General features: G+C 43.5%; 2 protein-coding genes across 7 annotated transcripts; one reads left to right on the top strand and one right to left on the bottom strand.

Moving 5' to 3' along the window:
• The first annotated feature begins 309 nt into the window (after positions 1-309).
• On the top strand, positions 310-12,659 carry LOC143213052 (nicotinamidase). Of its 3 annotated transcripts, none has more exons than XR_013009852.1 (5): positions 310-1,132; positions 2,557-2,818; positions 3,177-3,323; positions 3,739-4,366; positions 4,445-12,659. XR_013009852.1 is itself a non-coding variant. In XM_076432524.1 (4 exons), exons 1-4 carry the CDS (start codon positions 882-884, stop codon positions 4,138-4,140), a joined length of 1,062 nt encoding a protein of 353 aa, XP_076288639.1. In that variant the 5' UTR covers positions 310-881; the 3' UTR covers positions 4,141-12,659. The 3 variants fall into 3 exon arrangements, 1 of the variants encoding a protein (XP_076288639.1); XR_013009853.1 differs by having other exon boundaries at positions 4,422-12,659; XM_076432524.1 differs by having other exon boundaries at positions 3,739-12,659.
• On the bottom strand, positions 8,086-24,278 carry Cad96cb (protocadherin Fat 4-like Cad96Ca). Of its 4 annotated transcripts, none has more exons than XM_076432500.1 (21): positions 23,830-24,278; positions 21,179-21,271; positions 20,991-21,104; positions 16,281-16,567; positions 15,622-15,714; positions 15,441-15,548; positions 15,264-15,365; positions 15,055-15,180; positions 14,603-14,797; positions 14,392-14,479; positions 14,207-14,316; positions 13,968-14,114; positions 13,722-13,836; positions 13,568-13,637; positions 13,301-13,411; positions 13,057-13,230; positions 12,607-12,953; positions 11,692-11,963; positions 8,946-11,132; positions 8,215-8,297; positions 8,086-8,141 (listed from the first exon to the last, which is right to left on the bottom strand). In XM_076432500.1, the coding sequence occupies exons 3-19, from the start codon at positions 21,055-21,057 to the stop codon at positions 11,043-11,045; spliced, it is 2,502 nt and encodes an 833-aa protein (XP_076288615.1). In that variant the 5' UTR covers positions 21,058-21,104; positions 21,179-21,271; positions 23,830-24,278; the 3' UTR covers positions 8,086-8,141; positions 8,215-8,297; positions 8,946-11,042. The 4 variants fall into 4 exon arrangements, with proteins under 4 accessions (XP_076288615.1, XP_076288617.1, XP_076288614.1 ...); XM_076432502.1 differs by having other exon boundaries at positions 21,179-21,217; XM_076432499.1 differs by lacking the exon at positions 21,179-21,271 and having other exon boundaries at positions 23,830-24,277.
• Positions 24,279-24,758: the final 480 nt, after the last annotated feature.

The raw sequence follows: 24,758 nt of genomic DNA, 5'->3' as shown, positions 1-24,758 counted from the left end.
CGAATTCACGATTGATTTACGTCATTATTATATTATACGTAGCGAGAAATGTTTTAAAATAAGCTAATCATTTTTCAACATACATAGTTTAATACTTTTTCATAGAAAATGAAAGGCTGCATCAAATAATGTACGGTTTTATATAAAAAATCAAAGTTGACTTTCAGAAGTCCTTGACGCGTCCACCTACAAAAGTATAGGTTCGTAACTAGCGAACGTGAGTAAATACAGGTGAATATTTCAATCAGTGTTTGAAATTTAATTTAATTAGTTTAATCATTGTATTTAACATTTGTCGAAATCGGTAAAAATTTATCGGCGGAATTACGATTGAAAACAGAAATGCGCTAAAGTTGGTACCAGTTTAGCTTCAGAGTCCATAGCGTCGCTGACAATAAAGAACATTATAATTTCGAGGAATTAAAAGCAGAGGTAATACGAAAACACGTAAATGTACAGGATTCCCGAAAAATAAAGAACGTCGCATTGGTCTGTAAAAATAAGTTCACGAAAGCTTTATTTTTCGAGCCCGTGGTTCCGGATGAACAAATAGCCTGTAAAAATAGGTGAAGGAACGAAAATTCGTAGGATGCGTGCACGTGCAACGATCGATCGATATGTGTGCTATATGTGAGTACACGTGAACGAACGCTGCGCAGAACGTCCCCTTCAGTGTTCCGGGCCGGATGATAAAAAGTAAGGTTGCTTCAACTGTTCAGAGCGAATGAGCGAAACGTATAAGTATAATACGTCACTCGACACCGAATTCAAGAGTTTCTCAGCGGGACTCGAGGGAAACTAGTTGTCCGCGAGGTGAGGACAGGTGAGGATGCGACCAGTAGAATCACCGTGTCGAAGCATCAGTTCTAAATACGTGAAACATGCAGGCGAATAATACCGAATTTCACGTCGAGACACTTGTTGGGCAAGGACACGAAGCTCTTCGAAAGTTACTGGCCCATTTCGATCTACCCGATGCAGGGGGCTTCCTGGATTACGCAAAATTTCGCCTGATTTGCCACTCACTCTTCCCGCCGAACGAAATCGAACAGGATGATTGGAGAATCAGGAATATCTTCGATTTATTCGACAATGATCATGACGATCTCTTAAAAGGATACGAGTGGGAAACGTGAGTACATACTTTGCACTCCTATGAAAAATTAAACAATTTTTAGAACTTCGTTAGTTCTTCCAGGACATTAAAAAATTCTTTATAACTATATGCGTCTTGTTATTTTATAAATTAACTCGCAGCGCATTGTTGTTCGCTTTTCGAATGGATGTTAAAAATCTTTAGGGATCGACATATTCCGATTATTTTCAAACACGAGGAAAGAGGATGTATTCAAAATGCAAAAATGCGAATGTACCCAGTCAGCAAAAATGCTAGATTCTCCTATTCTTGCCTCGACAGGCCTGGTTGACTGGGTATCGCTAGGCAGCGGATCTCTCTATATGCAAAGTAAATTAAAATTATCTACGTAAATTATAACAAACTGCGGGGTGAAACAGAAATTTATTTTCTTTCTTAAAACATTTAATATAGGTTGAAAATAATATAACAATATATTTTGAAATTCTTCGATTGTTTTGACTGTTTCAAATTACACCTATTTATTTTTGTCATGTACATATGCATCAAATCCGCTGTCTATCGCGTTTGAATTCAATGAATTAGAGAATTGGTGTGAATGTTTGCGAATTAGATCGAAGGTCATTCTTCCCAAATAACAAAAGGTTACGTTACGTATTCGATCGCGATCTTTGTACACAACCGGAAGTGCACGTAACGCTAGCTCAACCGTGTAGTACAAATGATACATGTAATCGCAAATGCAATCGATAAGATTAAACAATACAAACTAGGGTGGATCTTAGCTATACATATAGCTATTACTGGAATCTTTTTACGAGACTTTTGTCACCGCCGTATTTGGTCCGAAAAGTAGGACAAAACTATTGCAACGTTATTTATAGTCTCAAGATCATAATTGGACTGTGGTTCTTTATACATTTATGGTTCATACAAATTTTCAGGAAATGTGCTGGAGATTTTTATTTATTTTGGACCCACACAAATGTTGTTTAGATATGTATATCGTATAAGCGTTCGCGCGGTTTAGAATTTTAGAACAATGAATCCTTGTTTGGGGGCGTCTGGATTTTTGTTGAGAGTCGTTTTCTCATCGGCCAGGCGTCGAAATTCTACCCATGTTTATTATCTTCGAGGGTCGTCTGGTCGTCGCTCCAGCGCCGAAATTCGAAACCTGTTTATTTCCTGGGATCCACTCGTGGGCCAGTCAAAGACATGTGTCTTGCGACTCACCCCTCTTTTCCATCGATACTCCCACGCGTTGAAAATTGCTCGGATTATGTTCAATGAGAAATCACGCAAAAGAAATTCTATAATCCTGCAATAATAATAAGCTTGTTGGTTCTTTATCGAATATAACAAGTGTATAGTACAGGGTGAACCGCTAAAGGTAATCCTGTAATAATCCTGCAATAATCCTGCAAATAATAATAAGCTTGTTGGTTCTTTATGAAATGTAGAGTCTGCAAATGGTTGGAAACTATACTCAACCCTGTGAGCGCGTTGCTGATCGTCGACGTGCAAAATGATTTCATCGATGGAACGTTAGCACTCCCTGCCTGCAAAAACCGTGAAGATTGCTTCAAATTTGTGGAGTCAATAAATCGTCTGCTAAGATATGAAGTTTTCGATACAGTTATTTACTCGATGGACTGGCACCCCAAGGATCATATCAGTTTCTTTGAAAATGTACACCTGAGGGAGCTACATCCAGATTCGAAGGTAACAATCTCAGTATGTATTGGGTTGGCAAATAAGTTCGTTAGGTTTTTTTACATTGGAATAAATCACAAAAACCGAACGAACTTATTTGCCAACCCAATATATTTCGGAACAAAAACTTTCGAGACTTCCCAGTCAGCCAAACCTGTTTGTGATTGTAACTTGTAAAATGCTCTACAATTCTGTCTCGCCGTTTATATCGTACGTATGGAGTGGCTTTTGCAAGTCATTTCCGGGTATAAAAAGTTAATGGCTCCTGGGTCGTTATAGTGATTACGTCTGATTGAAAATCGTTGAATTCATGGAGCGCTAAAGATAAGCTTCTACTACACCAGTCGAATATTCTTGTTGAATGCAGGTGACAAAGGAAAACGCAAAGGTGTTCGACACCGTGATATTCTCGAAACCCTATTGGGAGCAGACATTGTGGCCTAAACATTGCGTCCAGCACACCCGGGGCGCTGAGTTGCATAAAGATCTTGTGATTGCACCTCTATCGAAACAGGTACAACAGACAAAGTAGCCATGTCACCATGCTGATGAGTTCATTTCGGCCAGCTTTATTGTGTTCGATCTTACGTCTGCAGGCTTTCTTGGCCCTACCAATGCTTATTACTAACGATCTTACTGAAAACACACGTTGGAAAGAAATAAGTCGGTTCAAGAGGGCAGTTTCGTTTCCAGAATTGAGCTGCTCTTTTCCTTGCGTAACCAGAAATTTTTGCCTTTCTCCTATAAATTTTTACCTTTTTCCTATGTTATCCAGTAGATTTGGACGAGAAGATGTGAGAATCCAAGTTCCGTTCCTGGCGGATCAATGGTTCAAAAATTATAAATGTTTAATGTTGAGCGATTTCCAGTGTTTCTGATAGGTCAGCGCCGCCATAAATAATTTCTAACGAGCTCTATCGATTGTTCAGGTGTTCAAGGGCACATTCTCGGAAGAGGAGGCTTATTCAGTATTTCGCGAGAAGAATTTTGACGGCGTGAGCAAGTTGGAGGAGATTTTGCTCGAATCGGAGATCACACAGTTGTTCGTTTGCGGTCTCGCCTACGACATCTGCGTGAAAGAGACTTGCCTGGATGGTCTTCGAATGGGATACACGGTAGCGGTGGTCGATGACTGTTGTCGATGTTTAAATATCGAGGATACCAAGGCTGCGAAGCGGTTGATCGCGGAGAACGGCGGTTTGATCGTCGAGAGCGACAAGGCGAGATCGCTGGTGTACGGGACGGAGAGGAGCTTGATCCTAAGTCATCAAACAGCGAGGAAAATTGCCTCGATCTCGTTCCCCGAAAGCACCACGATCGCGGCTGAATAGAATAACAATAGTATTACATAGTAAGACTTCATGCCTCAAGATCAACAGACTCCGTAGGGTAGTTTGCACAAATATATTATGGACATCCCTCCTAGGGGTGAATCTACATCTCCGGATCGGTGGACATTTGTAAAAGAAACTTGCCGCAAAATTTTATATGACAAGGAAAATTGTTGTTAAAGTTTGTTTTTACATCAACACCTTCTATCTATCGAGGAGAGAAAAGGTATGAAAGGAACCATATGTCGTAAACAAATACTTATTATAATAAGCTGTTGAAGTTTTTTAACTTTTATACGTATAGAGACAAAAGCCTACTATTACTGTCCACCTGACCGTGTCGATGAGACAGAACATAATCGTGCGAGTGCCTCGAGACAAACGAAATGTAAAGGGACATTCGTCGCTAGGCACGTAGTATACCAGGTCATTTTCTTTCCCTTGGCGCGGAGCTTCGAGCCAAGAGAACACGCGCATTGCGGACTGCGGGACCCTTTCTCCTATTGTGCACAAGCATAGAGCCGATAGTGAGGGGCAGTCTATTGACTGTCCCGGGAGTGGATTGTTTTTTAGTGGGTATGCGTGACCGACCACTTGTCACGCGAGCCCCACACTACCCCTTTCTGGGGTGTGTGCGTAATTGCATTTTTTTGACCACTCTCTTAGAAAAAGAAGGTCACTTTGTTCCCTGCCCATTCAAATCATACATTTGAAGTTGTAAAATAAAATAAAAGAGAATCTTATATATATATATATATATATATACCTGAAAGGGACGTTATAGCTGGCAAAAAACGTACGTGGATCGGCTCCGAACAGAGTTGGGCTAAACATTTTTATTTAAATAAAATTTTTGCCCAACTCTGGCTCCGAACTGGCCTATTATTATTGTTTTACAACTAACGCGTTCCGACAACTTCAACCCCAACAGATGGACAACACGTGTGGCAGACCCTCCGAAGCAGCGAGCGGGCAAACACTTATACATAAATCACGCCATTGACGACCGAAGACAATAAGAAAAGGAATTTGACAGTTTCTTTGACAGTTTCCCCACTCCTCATCCTAAAGTCCTTGCGGCACAACGCGTCTAATTAACGAAAACTACATTTCCGCGAAAAAACCGAGTTGACAATCGCAGTACAGTAAAGTCGCGATCTAGCTCCCATTTCCTCTTCCGAGCAGGGACAAAGATCGTGTGGGGAAACTATTTTTTTATGACTGCGTCATCCGCGCCGACCTTACGTAGAAAAGAACAGCTGTAAACACGGATCGCGCGGCAGCTAGAGCTTCTTGCCCCCTCGCGGGATGCTCCGAGTGGAAGGGGTAGGCGAAGAAACAGTGATCGTGGAGATCCTCAGGGAGCTAGATCGCGACTTTACTGTACTATTTTGATCGTGGTCGGAGTAGTAATATCTTCTCGTTCGCTGTCACGATTTCGGAAAGTATGTGGTGTAGTGTTTATAGTGATTGTGTAGAACTGTGATATTTCGTGCTTCATAGTTATTAGGACGTATTCGCGTAAATGTCAGTGTCCTGTGGATCCGACGGAGAAACAGAAGTTTCTGAAAAATTTGTAAGTACCTATATTTTACATTAGTATTTTATAACGTAGAATTAGTATTCTTATGTGCATGTAACCTTGTAAATTATAATTTTTGGAAAATCTTCTTTGCATATCATTTCGTAAACCAATGCTTCTAATTGATTATATACAAAATCAGGTCGTTTGGTACAATTATAAAAATGTTATTCTATTTTAAAAAGCTTACGAATATTTTTACACTCACTGTATATATTTTTCATAAAGGAGTTGTGTGTATTGTTGTCCTAATTATTTATTTTCATTATAACGAATATTGAAATAAAACATGTCACTGTGGTCTCCAGCTGTTCCGTTGACTGTTTCAATGAAATGAGGGTCTATGTTTCACCATTTTTTTTTTCATTTATTGATTATTTACTGTCTAGAATAAATAAGAGATTCGTCATGATCGCAAGTATTGCAGGTATTAATCTGATCCTTGGTCGGGTAATAAATACGAATACAATAAATATGTGTTAGCATGTTGATAACAACATGATCTTATCTATGTTGAAGGATGCCTATCGCTCAGCGATCTGGCTGTTTTTTCAATTTTGTTTGCCGACTCGTCGTCCATTGTCAATTTACAAGCGTACCTATGCCTTGCCCCGCAATCGTCGCCGTGATACGAATACAGTCGGGACGTTGAATTGTAAGACAGCTTCAGACACCTGCGGAAACGTAGAAACGTAGAAAGTCATATTTTTATACAGTTCGACGAAAAGCGTAATGTGATGACGTTTTCTTTGCAAGTCTTTTTTGCAAGTCAAATTCTACCTTATGCAAATCAATTTCACCTTTTTGTAAATCACTTTCACCTTTTTGCAAATCAAGTTCAACCTTTATAAATCAATTTCTCTCTCACCCATTAAGAATATTTAAAATTATTTATGTATTTATTTATATATTTAGATTAAATCATATATTTATTTAGACACACGTGAACTCGATACGCTTCAATAAATACTGTATGTACACACACACTTTCATTTTTAAAATTCATTAAATCAGAAAATGGCTACAATGAATGTAATTCCTTTTAAATAAGTATTTGATGTATTGTGCGGAGCACGAGAGAAAACTAGCGGCAAGGGAACGGGGAAAGAAGCCTGACCATTCATATTGCCTTTGCGTTCCTCTTGCCCCGTTCCCCTGCCGCTAGTTTTCTCTCGTGCTCTGGACAGTACATCTTTGCAATAAATAAGATTTTGAGTTTCTTAACGATTAATTTACATTTAATTTGATTTTTTAAAATAAAATCTTCTTTAAAAGTGCTTTATTTGTAAAGGTTGAAATTGATTCGCGAAAGGATGAAAAATTGATTTGCAGAAGGGCGAATTTGGAGTACAGAACCTGTAATGGGAGAGAAATAGGGTATTCCCCTCAATTCGAGTTGATTCCCCTGATCTGGCGACACTGTTGCCTAGCCAGTGGATACGATGGGAAGCAGAGTTGGGCAAAAATTTTTATTTAATTAGATAAAATTTTTGCCCAACTCTAATGGGAAGTAATGATCACGCTTACCTTCCGTCGCCAGGAACAGTTTGCTTCGTGTTCTGATGATGAACCGGCTTCGCGCTGCTCGCCCAAATCCACAGGAGACCGGGATTCAATCCACCGGTCCAGAAATGTTTCCCTTTCAATTTCGAGTTCACCTGCAAACTGCTGAGCACGTCTCGTTTCTCGTCGTCCTTCTCAAACTCCAACAATTGACCGCCCATTCCGCGACAGAGACTTGCCGACGATTTCCAGTCGAATTCGCGGTTGCTGAAGTAGTAGCAACTCGGGCCGATTTTCGTGTAATTCGCTGGACACGGTTCTGGAAGAAAAACCGATACATAATTTAAAAAACAAACGAAAGTCAGACAGATGTAGATACAAGATGAATACACACTCTTCTGACTCGTGTTCCCGGAAATGACGTAATAGAGTAGCTCCTCCGCTCTTCTTAACCGGTTCTCCAGAAAATCCACTCTGTACACGAGCTTTTCTATCGCCCCTGGAAATGAATCTTTTGATAAATCGGTCGGGACATTGAAATTCAAGGTCAAGGATGATAATTTTGCGGTAGTTTTTTCTTTTACGGGATCTTCATCAATCCGAAGACATAGAATACATTTTTCTACATGGCTGTCGTTGGATTTTTAAGCGCGAAAGAAAAATTGTTCGCATCAGTCGCGAGAAGCGAGCGTACTCTATGTCCTCTTTTAAGGAAATCTATTTACCCAGAAGATACAGATCGGTCTCGGTGACTTCTCGTTTGTTCGGCGTGGATATTTTACTGGCAACCGTCAAGGTCTTGTCGCCCAGTTTCATCACTTTCGATGTTCTCGTCATTCTCGAGTCGGAGACTACCCAATTCTCCAGAATCTCGGACCATGGTCCAGGCGAATCGCAGACGGAAACGTTCTGCAGACTATCTAATAAAATGTCGCGAACGTAAACATCACTACAGACATGTGGCATTCAACGTTAATCGAAATTCTTACCACAGAGTCCCAAGCAGACCAGCGACAGCAGAATCAGAAGACACAGCTGGAGAGACCGAGAACCTCTATCCTTCACGGTAAACCTGGAAACGAGACGACAACGGTGCATCGAAGTGAGTAGATCCTCCGACACGAAAAAGATCGAGCGCGTTTTTGTCCGAATCGCGTTCGTCTCGAACTTTCTCAAAGAAAGTTTCGAAGGAATGCGCGCCATTCCGAGCACATAAGCATCTTCATGCTCCCGGTTCTAGTATGTTGCTTGAAACGATCGTCTATTGTGTTGGCAAGAAAGTGAATTCGGTATTTTAAAGTGAAGTGGAATCCAATTTTTTTACTCACGCAATTAATTCACTTTAATACATTTCATATTTTCCATTTTGCTAGATGATCTTTTGCCATATTTCTGGTAGCTCCAAAATTCCGTGCTCATAAAACTTCTGGTCCTTATCGGCCGAAAACTAATCCAAGTGCGATTTCAGATCATAATTATTTCACCTTTTTTTTTTCTTTAAAGACGTGGGAAAAATACATTTACGTACACCCAGAAAGGGTAGTGTGGGACTCGGGGGACACAGGTGGTCGGTGTCCCCAATATCCACTGAAAAAACCACACGTCTAGGACCGAGAGCCCTTTTCTTACTCTCTAATGTCCTTAAAGACAGTCAGTCCTCAAGATACTGAAATTACTTTCTTGCCAACCCAATATAACGTGTCCCTATTGGTTTACTCACATAATACTCGTGAAACAGGCACGTTATCACGGTTATTATCATTCCACTTTTCTTTGTTCCGGCGCGACGATTGCACCTGGTCGATCCGCTTCCGTTCGTGAGCCGTGCACGACTATCGATCGGGACTCTCGAGATCCAAACGCGTGCGTACCTACGGCCAGAACTGCTGGACACTTTCTCTCTTCCTCGGAAAAATGAGTCACTTTCATCGTCGGATTCGTCTGCTTCTCGGTCACGCGTTTTCGCGGTGCTCTTACCGAGCCAATTTTTCCGTCTGATTTTTTCCTTACTGTTTCGTACCGATCGCAACACGAGTTAATTATGGAAACCGGAAGAAATTAACATTAACAGTACCGTGATCGGTCAAATGACCTCTTTCACATTCTTTTTTTTTTTCACCATGTTTTTATTAGCTTGCTTTCTTGCCTATCTGTCTGTCTGTTCGGTACAAATTTTGCAATTGATTTTAAACTAACTTCCCGATAAGCTAGAGACCTGAAATTTTAAACATAGCTCAGAACTGGATGACAATGCAATATTTAAAAACAAATTTTTAAAAAAGCCTATGCGTTTAGGAGATATAAACTATTAAATCGCACCGAAGGAGCTCGGTGTGCGTTCGAGCTCCGTACGATGTTTACAAAGTTACTACGTATTATTGTACTATAATGTCTGTTTACCAAGCGAAAGAACAGTTGCACCGATATTCTCCGTCGAACCTTTATCTTTGACATTTTACCACAGCGTTTGTTTGCGGTCGCAATACCATCTGAAATTTACTACATGTCTCTGTTATAATCTGATCAAAATGTTTAAAATCGATTGAAAAATTTCACACGTACAAGACTAAAAAGCAGAAAATAATTATTTAAATAAAAATAAGTTTTTAAAAAATACCACGTTTTTTTGAAACGGACTAAAAAGTATAAAATAATTTTTCCTAGCCCCATACAGATTCCTAACCCCGTACAGATAGACCTGAAAATTTGTGATTGTGAATTTTGTATAGCTATGAAAATACTTGTAAGATTTAAAACGAAAAACGTGGGGCGCATGCAATAGATAATTGATGCATGAATAGTTCACCTAAATCACTAACAATTTTATTACACTGCAAGTGATACGAACTGTTGTGCGAGTTTTCTCAACGTCAGCTACTCCCCACACTCCTTACTATGTATTATCTTGCGCCCCACGTTTTTCGTTTTAAATCTTACAAATCTTAATTTAAATCTTACACAAATTTTCAGGACCATCTGTACGGGGTTAGGAATGTGTATGGGGCTAGGAAAAATTATTTTATACTTTTTAGTCCGTCTTAAAAACATGTGGCACACACACATTTTAAAAAATTTATTATCATTTATTCATTATTAAAATTATAAAGATGCTTCCATTTGAAATTATTCGATAAATTTCTTTATTCGAGCACGTGTTATATGATTGGTAATGAACGGAGCCGTGCGAAACCTATTACTAATTAGTATATAGGACAATACGTTATTATTTATTACGAGAAGGCGCGATTTCATTGTAATAGTTTGAATGGTGTTGAACTTTTTGGCACGTCGATTATTAGTCGAAATACCCGAGAAACCAGTATTTCTTAATTGGCCTACTGACACGATTCTCTCCGAAAAGTGGAACTTTGTCTTCGCACGAAGCACAGGGGAAGTTTGTCTACCGCCGAACCCGTTACGTGACATTCGATTTCGTTGGCAAATGTCACGGAACCTGTTTCACACAGTTGGTTAGATTTTATCTTAAGTTTCTATTTCTTGCAATCGATGCAGACAATTTTTATTTCGCATAAATATCCGCGGTCTACTAACAACAAACGGACTGCGAGTTGTAAATAATTACGAGGCGATTGAACGAACGGAAGGAAGGCCAACACACGTGTGTCTTTGTATGTTTTTTAATGAAACAACTATAGCGGGGACGAGTCCGTGCGCCAACGTGAGTCGTCGTCCAGCTAATAATATGTAGTCAACTATACACTACGTATGTACAATCGTGGTGAAATTGATATCGCATCCGACCACGACACGGAACGGGACGGTGTGTTTCCTCAGTCTTTCGTTTCGCGTAGGCTAATTAGAAATACACGGTGAGATTGAGCCGTTCGTTCCCCACTTGGCTGTTCCTGGACCTCGTTTCAGCCGCCACCTCCACGCTGTCCACCGTCTGAAAGATTGAGAACTTTCTACAGGGGAATTCCCATCGTGAACTGTTGGCCCGATACATTTGCAATAATAATAATAATCGCTTTCGTTCGAAATATTCACGTTTCCTCAACGATAAAGGGCCATTCTATACCAAATCGATCACTTCTTCGCATTACCATCGTCGATTTTGTTCTAAATAAAATATGCTGTAGTCCATGTGAAATTAGGGGAGGTTTAAGTCATCATTTTGCCGGATTCGAATTTGTTTAGAAATTACAAGCTTCCGAGATTTGCAATTTTTCCCCATTTTGGTGAAAACGGGCCTCGCTTACGAATTTTTTATCTCGGGAACTGTTTGTCCGATCGAGCGACATTTGTTCTTGTTTTATTCAGAAAGGACTGGGCTATTGTACAATAATTTGTGTTTCAACTGTAGAAATTGTAATTATTTCAATTGTTTGTTCTTTATAATGTCGAGAAATGTAAACAAATTCTTTTTTTTGCGTTTCTTTGTTCGATGATGGTCGAGAGTGACTTAAATTTTGAAAAAAAATATGGTCATATATAGTCCTAGTTACCCTGTCGTCGTCGTCCCACGACAGTTTTTTAACCCTCTGGGAGACGGAGCAAGCGGGCCACGCTGGCATCAACGAGTCCGGGAGATCCCCGGAATAATTGGAAGATTCGCGAGAGGCTGCGTTGAAGTTCGACTTCGCGCTTAGGTCGTTCATGTTTTGCACTAGACCGCCGATGTTAGGGATGTTCGACGTTGCGGATAAACCGGGCGGATTTGGGGCTGGTGCCACTTTGTGCCTCCCGTACAGAGGCACTTGTCTGGCCGACGATAAACCTTCGCAAAATCGATCCATTAGAGCCAGGAATCGGCAGCCATGCCGCGCACAGTGCTAGCAGATAAATGATAAGGGTGGGCGGGCACCTGAAAATTCAGGTTCAGGCTGGGACTCGAAAATTCGTGATGCATGACTTCGATCTCGGGTACTCGAAATTTCCGTGTACCCGAGTACAGTAAAGTCGCGATCTAGCTCCCCGAGGATCTCCAGGATCACTGTCCCTTCGTCCACCCACTCTACTGGGGGGCATCCCCTTGACGGGCCAAGAAGCTCGAGCTCACCGATACACTTTCTGTTTGTTGCGTCTTCGGCCGCGCGGTCCGTGTTTAGTGTTTACACGCTGTCCTTTCCTGCGTTCGGCATCCTTTGTACTTTCGGCGCGGTCGACGCAGTCATAAGAAAAAATAGTTTCCCTACACGATCTCTGTCCCTGCTCGGAACAGGCGATAGGAGCTAGATCTCGACTTTACTGTATCACTAATTTTCGAGTACCTCCCACCCCTAATAAATGAACTCAAATGCTCGACAACTTTCCTTGCACTTGGCTTATGTCTTTTTGTCAAATCGTTCGAATGTAGACGTTCTAATCTGACGTTCCCTCGAGAGTCGAGATTTCTACCGGCTACTCGATAGGACACTCACTTTTAACCGTGGCGTGATAGGAGTTCTTCGCGCCGAAGACAGGGTTCTCGACGTCGTTGCCGTCATTGCTGATCTCCCTCATCTCGTCGTTGTTGGCGTCGTCGACGGTCTCCTGGTCGACGTGGTCCTCGTCGCCGCGATCGTCTCTGCCATTCTCGTCCTCGTCGTTCTCCTCGATACTGTGAGCGATCTCGTGACGGTTTCCTCTTCGTGGGAGATCCAGGGGGTCTTGAAGCATGTTTGCGCCGAGCACCTGGGGGGTTGGACTCAGCGCGGAGGGTACAGGCGATTTCTCTCTGTACACGGTGCCCACGGAACTCACGGACCCGCTAGTCTTTGGCCTCTTACTGCAACAACCGTGACAAGTCCTCCGAATTATGTATGTCTGTTAAATTGAATTCAGCTGGTAATGCTTCGAGAAACATTAGGATAATTGTTCGTTTCCCTTACTGTTTATATATGTACAAAATTAGAACGAGTATGATAACTCCTAGAAGTCCCAAAACAGCGGCGAACACTGCAACCAGGAGGACGCTACTGCCTAACCAGGCTGGCGCAGCTCTCGCAGCGATAGGCAGTGACCCAGTGTTTGGTATGTGAACGATCACCGGGATCATGCTAGACCTGCAACAATGGTGTCACGGGTGAATCAGTGATACTTGATGGATAAGAGGTTATCGTTTCCTTTGCGTACCTGGGAGGACGACCCGAGTCGGAAGCCACGGCTACCAATCGGGCTAGGGTACCATTGATCGTTGCTGCTGATCTTAGGATCAGCTCCCCGCTATCCCGGATCTCGAACGACCTGCGTACAATGATCTATTATAGTTTGAGTGTTCCCTATTACCTAATAATATCGAACAGCGTTCAAATCGACTCGTGCGACTCTAAAGGTGGGATCGAGGACGACTTCATCAGACGTGTTTAGGAGATCCCACCTGACCTGTGTAATAAGTAGTACCTCGCGTCAGGACCTCGAAGCGACAGGCTGACTTTGTCATCTCTGTCGCCATCGGCGGCTTCTAGCTTCCCTAAACATAATCAATCATAATAGATCACACGGTCGGGTATTAATGAATTCATCGAACGAAACCGCGCAGGAGAAAGTAGCTCACCGACAATGGATCCCTCCTTCAAGGTTGCCGCGTGAAATTCGTATCTCGGATGTCGAAACCGCGGCTCCCATTCGTTCACGTCTTCGACAGAGACGTTCACTCGCGACGTGTCGTTCTGGAATGGAATTCGATCGAGTTACAGTCATCGACGAGTATCGGTAATAACATATTTCAAGCTTTCTATTTCGATCGTTCATGAACATGATCATGAATATGCTCATGAACATGATCGTGAATATGACTCACATGATGACCGTCGGTGACGCGGACCAGAAAACTGTGATGAATCCTTCTCTCGTAGTCCAAAGTCCCTTTCAGAATCAGCTCGCCAGAGTTCGTGATGGAGAACCTTTCTAGATCCTCGATCGCTCCAACCAACCAGAACCTCAAGTTCTGTAACAGATACCGGTTACACACACACACAAGAAGCCTTCGGGTACCCAAAATTTCCGGGTACTCGCCAATCACTATTTTCTTGTACTCACCGAGTCCACTTTGTTCACCCCGGTCGTCAATAAAACGCTTCCGGGTGGCGTGTTTTCGGGGATACTGGTGTGGTGATCCCGTCTGATGAACTTGATAGGCAATCTCCCACCTAATTCGCATGGTTTTGATTGATTAGAGCCGTTCCAGCACCGGAATCGATCAAACGTAAACGTTAATTGCTTACCGGCGGTGGGCTCCACGCTCCAGTCGCTTTCCCGCGATACCACTATAGTCGAAAGCGCATACTTGTCTGGATTATCTACCTGCGTCGCCTGAAATTCCGATCATCCAATTTTTGAATGAAACAATCTTGACGTACAGAATGAGATCGCGGCGATTGTTATCTAACTTTTGTAAATCGATCGGTAATTAATATACCACCGTATGCCGTTTACCTTGACAACAATCGTAGCCGGAGACTGCAGTTCATGCTCGTACAATAGCCGCGTGATAGCAACCTCGGCAGTTTCAGGATTTAGAGTGAGGAATGGCAGAATTCCACCTTGGATCGTGTACTTCACCGGCGCGTTGATTCCCGCATCTTGATCCACGGCTTTTATCGGAGCTGGATCTACTTTTAGCACTCTTCTCTGAAAAAGTATATTCGATAAGCTTAATTAAGACCCAGTGTGTCTACGACTTCGGAATTGTGTGGCCACGGTGGTCGATTTTCAAAGGCCATGCCCCTGGGCTCAGTGCTCGGAGCTCCTCAGACGTGCACCATAGCTACTCGTGGTGCATTAGGGCGGAGTGGGAGGCGCGGGTGGAGCCAGTGGGCGTGGCTTTTGCAAATTTGCCGTTCTGACGACATAATTCCGAATTCTGCGATATTTTACCATGATCGTACCGCTTTGATCTGTCGAGGGATCACAATTTTATACTGATCGCTTTGAAACGAGGGATTCTGGTCATCCGCATCGATGACGTTCACGTGGAGCGTTGTGGTGGATGATTTCGGCGGATTCCCTTGATCCTATCGACACAAGATCGTTTTCTTACGAACAGGGAATATTATGTCCATACCTCGCGCGAACGTTTAAATATGACTGTATTTACCTGTGCGCGAATATCGACGGAGAAATTGGACAGACTCTCGTAATCCAACGGCTTCCTCAGCACCAGGGTACCCTCCAAAGCGTTCACGAACACGAAGTAGTCCTACAAAGTCGTTCCAATTGTGATTTACAAACGCGATCAGGTTGATCATCAGCGATTGTTTTTTAAATAAATTACCGAATGCGGCCCGGGCAGGACAGCATACTGCACCGTCGAAAATGGTCCCGGTTGATCAGCATCTACGGCTCGTACTCCTTGCAGAACCCTCGTGCCGACCACAGTAACCTGGAAGTGCAACGGGGAAATAGAGAAATTATGTGTACGTTACGCAACAATTTCTGGAATGTAGATTGCTTACCTCCGAGATGTTGAGAACGTAGGGCGCGTTAACGAATTGCGGAGCATTGTCGTTTGCGTCGGTCACGCGAATGTTGACTGGTATCACGAATCCCTGGGAAAAGAAGCAGTGTGCGTGTGTAGTTGACAGACAAAATTTTGAAACTTTTACGGACGTCTTCAGCATACTATGTAAGAGTATCGTTAGTTGGTTATAGCAGTAGATCAGTCCTGTCCAACTAGCCCACACTCTACAAAATTGCTATATTATATTAATTGATCGAAACGGTAGCGCCGAAAGCATTTTCAAATTTAATTTAGCCCACTCTACCTTTCCCCTCTACGACGCTACTCCCCACGCTTCCACCGCGGACCGGTCACGTGACCTATTTCATCTCTGTCGTGCATGTGTTCAGTACTGGCAGAAAGAGAGAGGGTATCTTGTTCTCCTGAATTCTCCCCCCTTCTTCCTCTTCTCCCCCCACTGAATTGGTGTGCTCCCTCCCCTCAATTAGTGCCCCCTCCCCAAAATTAGTGCTCTGTCCCCTCAATTGGTGCTCCCTCCACTCAATTTGGTGCTCCCTCCACTCAATTTGGTGCTCCCTCCACTCAATTTGGTGCTCCCTCCTTTCAATTGGTGCTCCCTCCTCTCGAGCGGGACTGTACTAGAACGAAGCGTACCGGATCCAAAGTGTGCTTCCTCTCGCAAATGACGTTGACGTAGACACTGGCTGGTCCGTCGACGCCCTCCTTGTCCAGAGGTCGCACCAAAGACAGATTCTTCGAGTATGCCGCGAAAGCGACAGGACTGTCGACTTCCTGGAGACGAAGCTCGACGTCTCCTTGAGGCGAAGGATCCCCTAAAACACCCAGGACACCTACGGTGTCACCGACCGGTAGATCCTCGTTGACGAAGAGGTGCGCGGCGGTGGCACCGTTCTCTAGGAAACATCGCGCGTCACGGATCACTATACACAAAGAAATGCGATTAATTTTTCCGGAAGGTCATCTTAACCCCTTGCACTATGATTAAATTCTCGGCAGCTTAGAAGTTTAGCTATCTTCATTACACTTCTTCTTCATCTTCGTCTTCGTGGTCCAATGAAGTCAAGGCTGTATCTGGTCTCATATTATAGTGCAAGGGGTTAACGACCATAATAATGATGAATGATGGTTTCGTGGAGCGGAAGTGGGGAAAAGATTTGACACTGGTGCGAGCATGTATACGCTAGAGTAGCTCTTAATTACTCTTGTCGAAAATCTTGTCAAAATTTGAAAGGCTTTTGGACACGTTTTCTTGTTATCAGCTCAAACTTTACACAGATTTTTTTGAATTATTTGGAACAATCCTGGCGGGTGCCGTGGAAGAAATTCAAAAGTCGAAGAGCCACCCGCGTGTACACCTGATTCTTCTGAAGGAGCTGGATGTGTGTGGTTTTGGGGTTTCCGGAGGATTTGAGAACCGGTTCCAACGGACAGGTGAGCGAACCGAAGACCCACTGTCCCGTGATTCCAAATGGAGCGTGTACTATCTCACGAACCACGAGATCATCAAAATATATAGCCGTATTTCGATCGGGCATTCGGTTATATTGAAGCACAAGCCTGTGTATTTTAATGGCGGACAGAGTGGTCATCTACCATATTCGCGATCCTTTGTGCAGATAAAAGGCTAGACATTCACACAGAGGATCCACGTGTGTCGACTGGTGGCTGCACACGTAGACGTCATTTAACAGGAGCTTGTGCACGAGGGTTAGACGTGCGCGCTCCCTTGGAGCGGAGTTCCGCCTGCTGGAAACTCACGGCGCGGCGCGGAGCGGCGATGCAACCGTTCGTAGCACGGCGTTGCCTTTCCTTTCGTAATCTCTTTCCCTCCCCGATTCGAAGACTTTTCCAGAAGAAAACGATAGTACCTGCGTCGAACCAAATTTTACAGCTTCTAACAAATTTTACAACTCTTCTCACCCTGAAGAGACACAAGGGAACACGATACGATCGACAGAGTGGACTGAATTACTTGCAGCACAATTGTTTTAAATGCGCAAAATTCTTCGTTGAACTCTAACTCATGGCCTGCGATGAACCCAGACTTGAGTTCCAGACCTCTCTTCTACGAATTTTATTGGAACATCTACGAAGATTCTGCGCAAATGGGAACACGATACGGTTGACAGAGCGGACGTTATTTTACGGTCAAACGTACCGATTAAGTGGGATCCAAGTACCCACTAATTCAGCGGAAACGAAGTAATAATTTTGCAGTTAAACGTAAGGGGGCTATCTATGGATTTAATGGGTGGACACTTACAAGGAGAAGGCACGGTCTTGGGGTCTCAGATTTTCTCGAAACTTTACATACTGGTAGATTTCGTTCCCCTGTTTATGAAAATATAGTAATGTAGGGTCAGATACTCAATAACTTTTGAGATGTTTACAATTGAAATTTCATTACAGTTTCATATAGTTAAGTACAGTTTCGGTTGAAGATTTTGTCAAGTGCCAAACGGCGTGGTGGTAACGTACTAGGTTGGTACATACTAGGAAGGCCAGAGTTCAATCAAATTCCTTGGCCTCTTTTTCCTTTTTTTTTCTTTTCAGTTTATCTATTTATTACATTTCATTTCTATGTTTATTGTATTTTGTATGTAATGCATGGTTTTTGTTATTCTTCTTTCCTTTCCAGATTCAAATTTTAATATTATGTTTCCTACAGATATTATGAGTGCATTTGTCATGTGTAAAATCGAATCAATTAAAATAGATGAATTGAAAAGATAAAAAAAAAGGAGAAGTGGACAAGGAATTTGAATCCTGGTATGTACCAACCTAGTACGTTACCACCACGCCGCACAGTGGGACCTTTCGTCCAAATCAGAGACAAAATCAAAGAACTTTCGATAGAAATGAGGTAATTGAGAAAATTCGTTAAACATGTAGAATTTCAAGAAATCGATTTTGCAATATCCTGAGGTCGTAGACAAATTTTGAGACCAGATTTGAAATCAGCGTGAAGAAATCTACGGGAAATGAAGTACAGCATGTTCAGAGAAAAATTTTTCCGCGCGTGGTATTGGAAAACCCACAATTTTCTCGAAATTGTGCAAGTTTAACGAATTTTCTCAACGTTAAAAAACGTACTTACCATAATCTCCCTATTTTTCCCATATTCTGCAAAGTTTCAGCTTTAATTTAAAAAAAATTTCATCGCTCTACCTCATTTCTATCGAAAGTTCTTTGATTTTGTCTCCGATTTGGACGAATGGTCCCACTGTGCGCCGTTTGGCACTTGATAATATCTTCAACCGAAACTGTACTTAACTATACGAAACTGTAATGAAATTTCAGTTGTAAACATCTCAAAAGTTATTGAGTATCTGACCCTATAATGCTATATTTTCATAAACAGGGGAACGAAATCTACCAGTATGGAAAGTTTCGAGAAAATCTGAGACCACATGACCATGCCTTCTCCTTGTTAGACTTTTTATGTCTACAATTTTCCCGTGAACATTTTCCTCGATAGTTACGATTGGAAAATTCGAACGATTCGCAATAAAAGATAGGCTACCTATAAATTGCTCTACATCTGAAATGTGTGCAATAGATAAAGAACACAGTTCCGTGGAGAGATGCACGGTGCACAGTTGCACAAATAAGGAGCTTTTAGAGTTATTTATCCGCTATGCTACAAGCTCTATTAACCTGTGTACGCAATAAGAAAGAACGTTAAATTTACAAGTAAAATGCTCGCTTATGCGTTATCTCGACAACTGACGCGTTTCCTGCGTGACGAGATAACGGGCGACTGTTATGGCAATCAGGAATACCGACCGCGTGAATAAGCAGATCAACGGTCCCGACAAAATCATGTCCCGAAACCACGCACGGAGGAGAACGCCTGCTAGAAGTTAGCCCGTCGCCAACTTTTAGAATTAAATAATTTCAAGAGTCGTGCTGAATTGAGCCAAGTTTAGCCAATTTAGAATTACAGTATTTTATCGATAAATGTCCCAAATATCTGGCCGATAATTATCCCAAAACTATCTCCACTCCTGCGGTGTGTACCCCCTTGAGGGGCCAAGAAGCTCGAGAGGCCTCCGCCGAGAAGTATGACACCGTACGGCTCGGGTATATCGGTGTGAACACATTAATCCAATGACAAAACTTCTTTATTTTTCGTTATTTTTTTTAGGAACTTTCACCAACATATCCGTGGTATTTTTCTAATGAAAATTATACCAAACATGATATAGTTACGATAATATTTACTTGTTTAATGAACGATGAAAGTTTCGAACACTTTCTTTCCCATACGCTGTTCTTCTTTGCGTCGAAAACTTTCATCGTTCACTACACAAGTAAATATAATTGGAATTATATATCATATTTGGTATCATTTCCATTAGAAAAGTGCCACGAATATGTTGGTGAAAGTCTCATCGATAAATAATGAAAAATAAAGAAGATATTTGTTATCGGATCAGTTATGTTTACACTTCTCAGCGACCGAGGCCTCTCGAGCTCCGCTGTCCTTTTCTACGTTCGGCAAAAGTCAAAGAATAGTATCCCTGGCGGATAATTGTCCCTGGACGGGCCCGTGTTGGGGACAATTATCGATAAAATACTGTAATATCTAATTCTAAAAATAAGGGGCTAAATTCGAAAAGTGGAAGATCTAAATTACCAGAGCGTCGATTAGAGTTTCCATTTGCTTCTCACGATGCCTAGTTTTGTCGATCTACCAACGTGTCTGATCTAAAATGGTGTTCGAATTATCTCGAAAAAGCGTCCCTTTTATTCCGGTTCCCCGCGTTCCTGCGAAAGAGGCGTTTCTCTTGCCTTATATTTCGCTTACCCGCCCCCGTCACGCTGATTCCCCGGTGCGTTTTGCTCGCGATTCCGCGCGGTACAGTGTAGCAGACGTTAATTACAACGATTACCACGTCCACGAAGTGGATCACCCATTTCCATCGTCTCCGGAGCGTCAACGGCTAGAGGAATTATGTAGGAGAAGAGACACTAGCGCGGTGTGTCACAATTTTCGCAATACCGTCATCAACTTTCCAAATCGTTCGATGGTTGTCTCCGCGAGGAGCATCGGAGGGAAACGGAACTTTCGTAGTCCGTCGCGTCGCGGGCCTTAGTTTCCGTTGCAACCGCGATCCTCGTGCGTAACCGTTCGCACGCGATCAACCGTGTCCGTGCGATGAAACGGAAGAAGGGGCTGATTAAGGTCGCGAGCAAATTGGTCGCCGATGCCACTAAGGCAGCCCGGGTCGCCGTGGGTAGGGGCTGGGAAGGCAAACCGCGGAACAGACGGGTCGAAAAGGCGGGAAGCAGGGGCAGGAGAGGTGAAACAGGTGGCGTGAGAAACCGAGCAGGACCCACATTGTCCACTGTAGAAGTGCAGCGTGCAGCACAGAATTGGCAGGATCCTGAGAACGTTGTGTCTCATGGCGATCCAAGGACATCCTTCACCGGTCCCAGCATCCACCGATGCATCTATAATTTCAAACATTACCACATACATGTATAGTTTTAAACACCGCGCACAGCAATAATCGAATTAAACGTACAATTGTCTTCAACGGCCCATTATCCTTGAATGTGTGTAGCTACACGGGAGTCAATCGAATCGACATTTTCATTACTTCTTGCGAGTTCTAGGTCTGTACAGGAGTGATTGGATAATAAACCAGACGGGAAAAATGCGAAAAGCGGGGCCCCGTCTAGCCCTGCAGCGAACCAGAAGTTGAGGGAGGAAAGGGCATAAGTCCTGGACGTATGGTTTTTTTAGTGGGTATTGGGAAAAGCAAAGACCTGTTTCCCTCGAGTCCCACACAACCCCCCTTGGGGGGTGTACGCGAATGTATTTTTCCCACACGTCCTTAAACTAAAAAAAGACCTGAGCAGGAGTAATTTCTGACCCACGCCAAATCCAGTTTCTCTCAGACTTTCGTCCTATTTCGTACCCCCAACAGGATACCTACACTTCCGCTGACAAGTATCCGAACATGCAAATATCCGAAATGTGTAATAATGATCAAGGGACTAAAATCGATCTTTATTACTAGAGTGCGGATCTTTATGCGAGATATAAATATTTTGCGTTAATTGTGGGAAGCAAGAATAACATAAGAATTCATATTATGGCATACCCTATCCATCCGGATCGAAAAAGATAGATTATGGCATACCCTCTCGTTCTGGCACAAAGCGGTATCGGGAGAACAGCTTCAAAAGAAGAAGAGGGGATAGCAATCGCGTATTTTGAAATGACAAGTGTCGTCTTGTATAATTTAAAGAGTATACAGATTCGTGCGAGTTACTAGGTGAACGGCCGTCCCAATTGTTGCGACAGGAGCAAACACCGAGCAACAAAAGCGAGCGCAAACATTTGCCGGATCGATGTCGGCCGTTGGATGATCCGGTGACAGGCCGAAAAAACGCGCGTCCTCGGCGAGTCGGTGTCTGCAACCGGCGAACATAACGCGTGGTTAGAAAGCATGCGAAGAAACTACTTTATTACGTGAAACCTAGATACGTGGAACGACATCCGAATCCTGCGAGTGGGGTTGGCGAGAGCGATAGTTCGCCAACCGAGAGCCTAAGATGGACTCTGGGAAAACGTCTCCTTGTGAGGAAGTTTTACCGAAGTCCTTTCCCCAACCAAACCATTTTCTCGTCAAAAAATCAGATCTCGAAACACCTTATTCGAATGTGTGCGAAAAAGGCGGGTTTATGCTGATCATGTTCTTTCAAAAATGGAAGGAGGCTCAGCTCATCATTAGACTGCGGATTCTATGAACTTGTGACAAAAGTGCGTGAACGAAATATGGAACAGCATAAAGACAAAAGGGATTTAAGAGTATCGGCGTATTATCATCAACTCCTTATTCTGAATAAAGGAAGAAACAAATTTTTATTTGGTTCTAGCATCTTGTAAATGATCTAGAAGATGTTTATTTTGCAAAGATCCGCAGTCTACTCATCATAGACCCAGCTGATCCCCATGGTTACCACGATCCTTTAATCGATCGATGAGCAATCCGAGGGGCTAATTGCGCGATATTGCGGCACGATTCGAAAACAAGGGAACTTTCTAATCCAGTTTGCTCGAGCGAGTTTCCCAGGTGTATGGTGAATCCTTTCGATCGGTTCTCTAATAAATAGCACAAACGTAGTCGCGGAGCGTTGATCTTCGGCGAAATATTAGCGGCGGCGGGTAATCACCGTATCCTTGTTAAAGCCGGCGGCAATTACGTTTTCTATCGGCTGGAACAGAGCGGTAAAAGCAAACTGTCTATAAGCGCATAAGGCACAAGCGGAAATAAGCCGCCGGGAGAAATAAGGATTCCTAGTATAGGGCGAAATGATTTATACGGGACACGCCGTATAAAGCCGGATACGATGGCTATGTGGGCCACGGTACTCCTGAATTCACGGGACCGTAAACTGAAACGTACTGCTATGGGCAACTGGCGTAAAGTTCTTCCCCCTGGCCAGCATTCGCGACAAACCGCGCCGTGCCAGGCCGACTCGACGAGGGGCGAGCAAGATGAATCACTTCGTTGCCTGCGTTAGGGGATAGCCTGGTAATGCACTAATCTCAAATATTCGACTCCTGGGGCCAATGCTTGCAGTGTGAAGGTACCTATTTCCATGTGGGGATTTATTTTTTACCGTCTTCAAACTTGGCGGTGTGAAACCTCGAACCAGTGGCGTATACGAACCAGTTCAGCGATAAGTTGTTAGCTAGCGCCACAACATCAGAATTTGAAAACTGCGCTGTAAAATTTACTTTTTTGGACTTGGGCAATGTTCACATGAGGCCGACGATATGTACATGGGTCTAAAACAAACGCGAGACCTCTCCCGAGGAAGCAGGGCGCTGAGTAGCTACGCCACTGCTCCGGTACTCTTTTTCTCGCGCAAGCTTGGACACCACGCGCATCTTATTATGCTAATCTACCCGTTCTAACGACTTGTTGAATCCGTCTGACTAAAATATCAAATAGTTTTTCCTCCGATAAACGAGCACATCGAATTATTCGTTACGGATGTGTGCCTAATCGGCCTGTTAGATCGACTCCCTTCGACTCGGCGTTCACAATGGAACTCGGAAGGAACGCGGAGCGTTTAGAACAGCAAAACGTCGGATCTATTGTTCTCCGCGAGCGTTCCTCGCGCGGTATCTTCGATCTGATCGTCAGGGCTAGATACTTACCACAATCGGCGTTCGTCAAGTACGCGCGGCGCTCCAAACTGTTTCGAACCAACCGGGAACCACCGAAAACAACAAACTATAACATCACCGACTAACATTCACTTGGGTCATCCTTTAACGAAGATCGGTCACCGTTGCGCACTTTCTGCCTTTCCTTTTTGGGTTCGAGCATCGCGCGGGGTGAACACCATAGAACCCCCGGCGAGAATGAAAGTTTCGAGTCGCGCACCCTCGATTTTCGCGGTACCGGATTTTGTTTCGACTTTTTCTGATATTTGTTTGTGACACGGTGTAGCACAAGCTGCAGGGATGAAGAGACACCGCTTGTATCGCACACCTGTCCGCCGTTGGCCAGCAGGACTCGCCACTACGAAACGCAGACGCGCAAAGAGCGCTGTAGAGCGGCACTCGGGAAGTGCCCCATTGTTTGGAAGGGGGGAATCGACGGCCAACCGAACGCCTTCCTGGCCCCGCTTCCGAACAGGTATTTACTTTCGTCAGGTGGAAATCGCGCGAGTATGCGTGTGCCTCGAGCGCGCACGCTACCCTCCCGCTTTCCCGGCTACGTGAAAGCCGAAATTCTGAGCCCGGGAAGACCAATGGCTCCCGCTCCGCCCGAGAACTATTGTTCTGCCAGTTTTTATCGCTGTCTCCCGGACGGGTGTATCGATGCAGCTAACCTTCCCAATTAGGGACTACACTTATCGGTGGGATAGCGAGTAGAACAGCCTATTAGCACGGTAGCCAGACAATAGGATTAATTGGACACAACAGCTCGATTGAACAATAAGTTTTCTTTATATCGGGGAAAAGAGAGTTCAGCGTAAACCTGCGAAGCGAATTTAGTTGAACATTCATTTGAAAGCGCGCAAACCTTCGAACTCGAACGTTCTCCAATTATTTATCGGGGGGATGATGATCTATGTGCA

Source organism: Lasioglossum baleicum, chromosome 10 (genome assembly GCF_051020765.1).
Source record: "Lasioglossum baleicum chromosome 10, iyLasBale1, whole genome shotgun sequence".
Taxonomy (NCBI): Eukaryota; Metazoa; Arthropoda; class Insecta; order Hymenoptera; family Halictidae; genus Lasioglossum; species Lasioglossum baleicum.
Note: the sequence above shows the minus strand (reverse complement) of the source record. Positions and strands in the feature narration are given on the sequence as shown.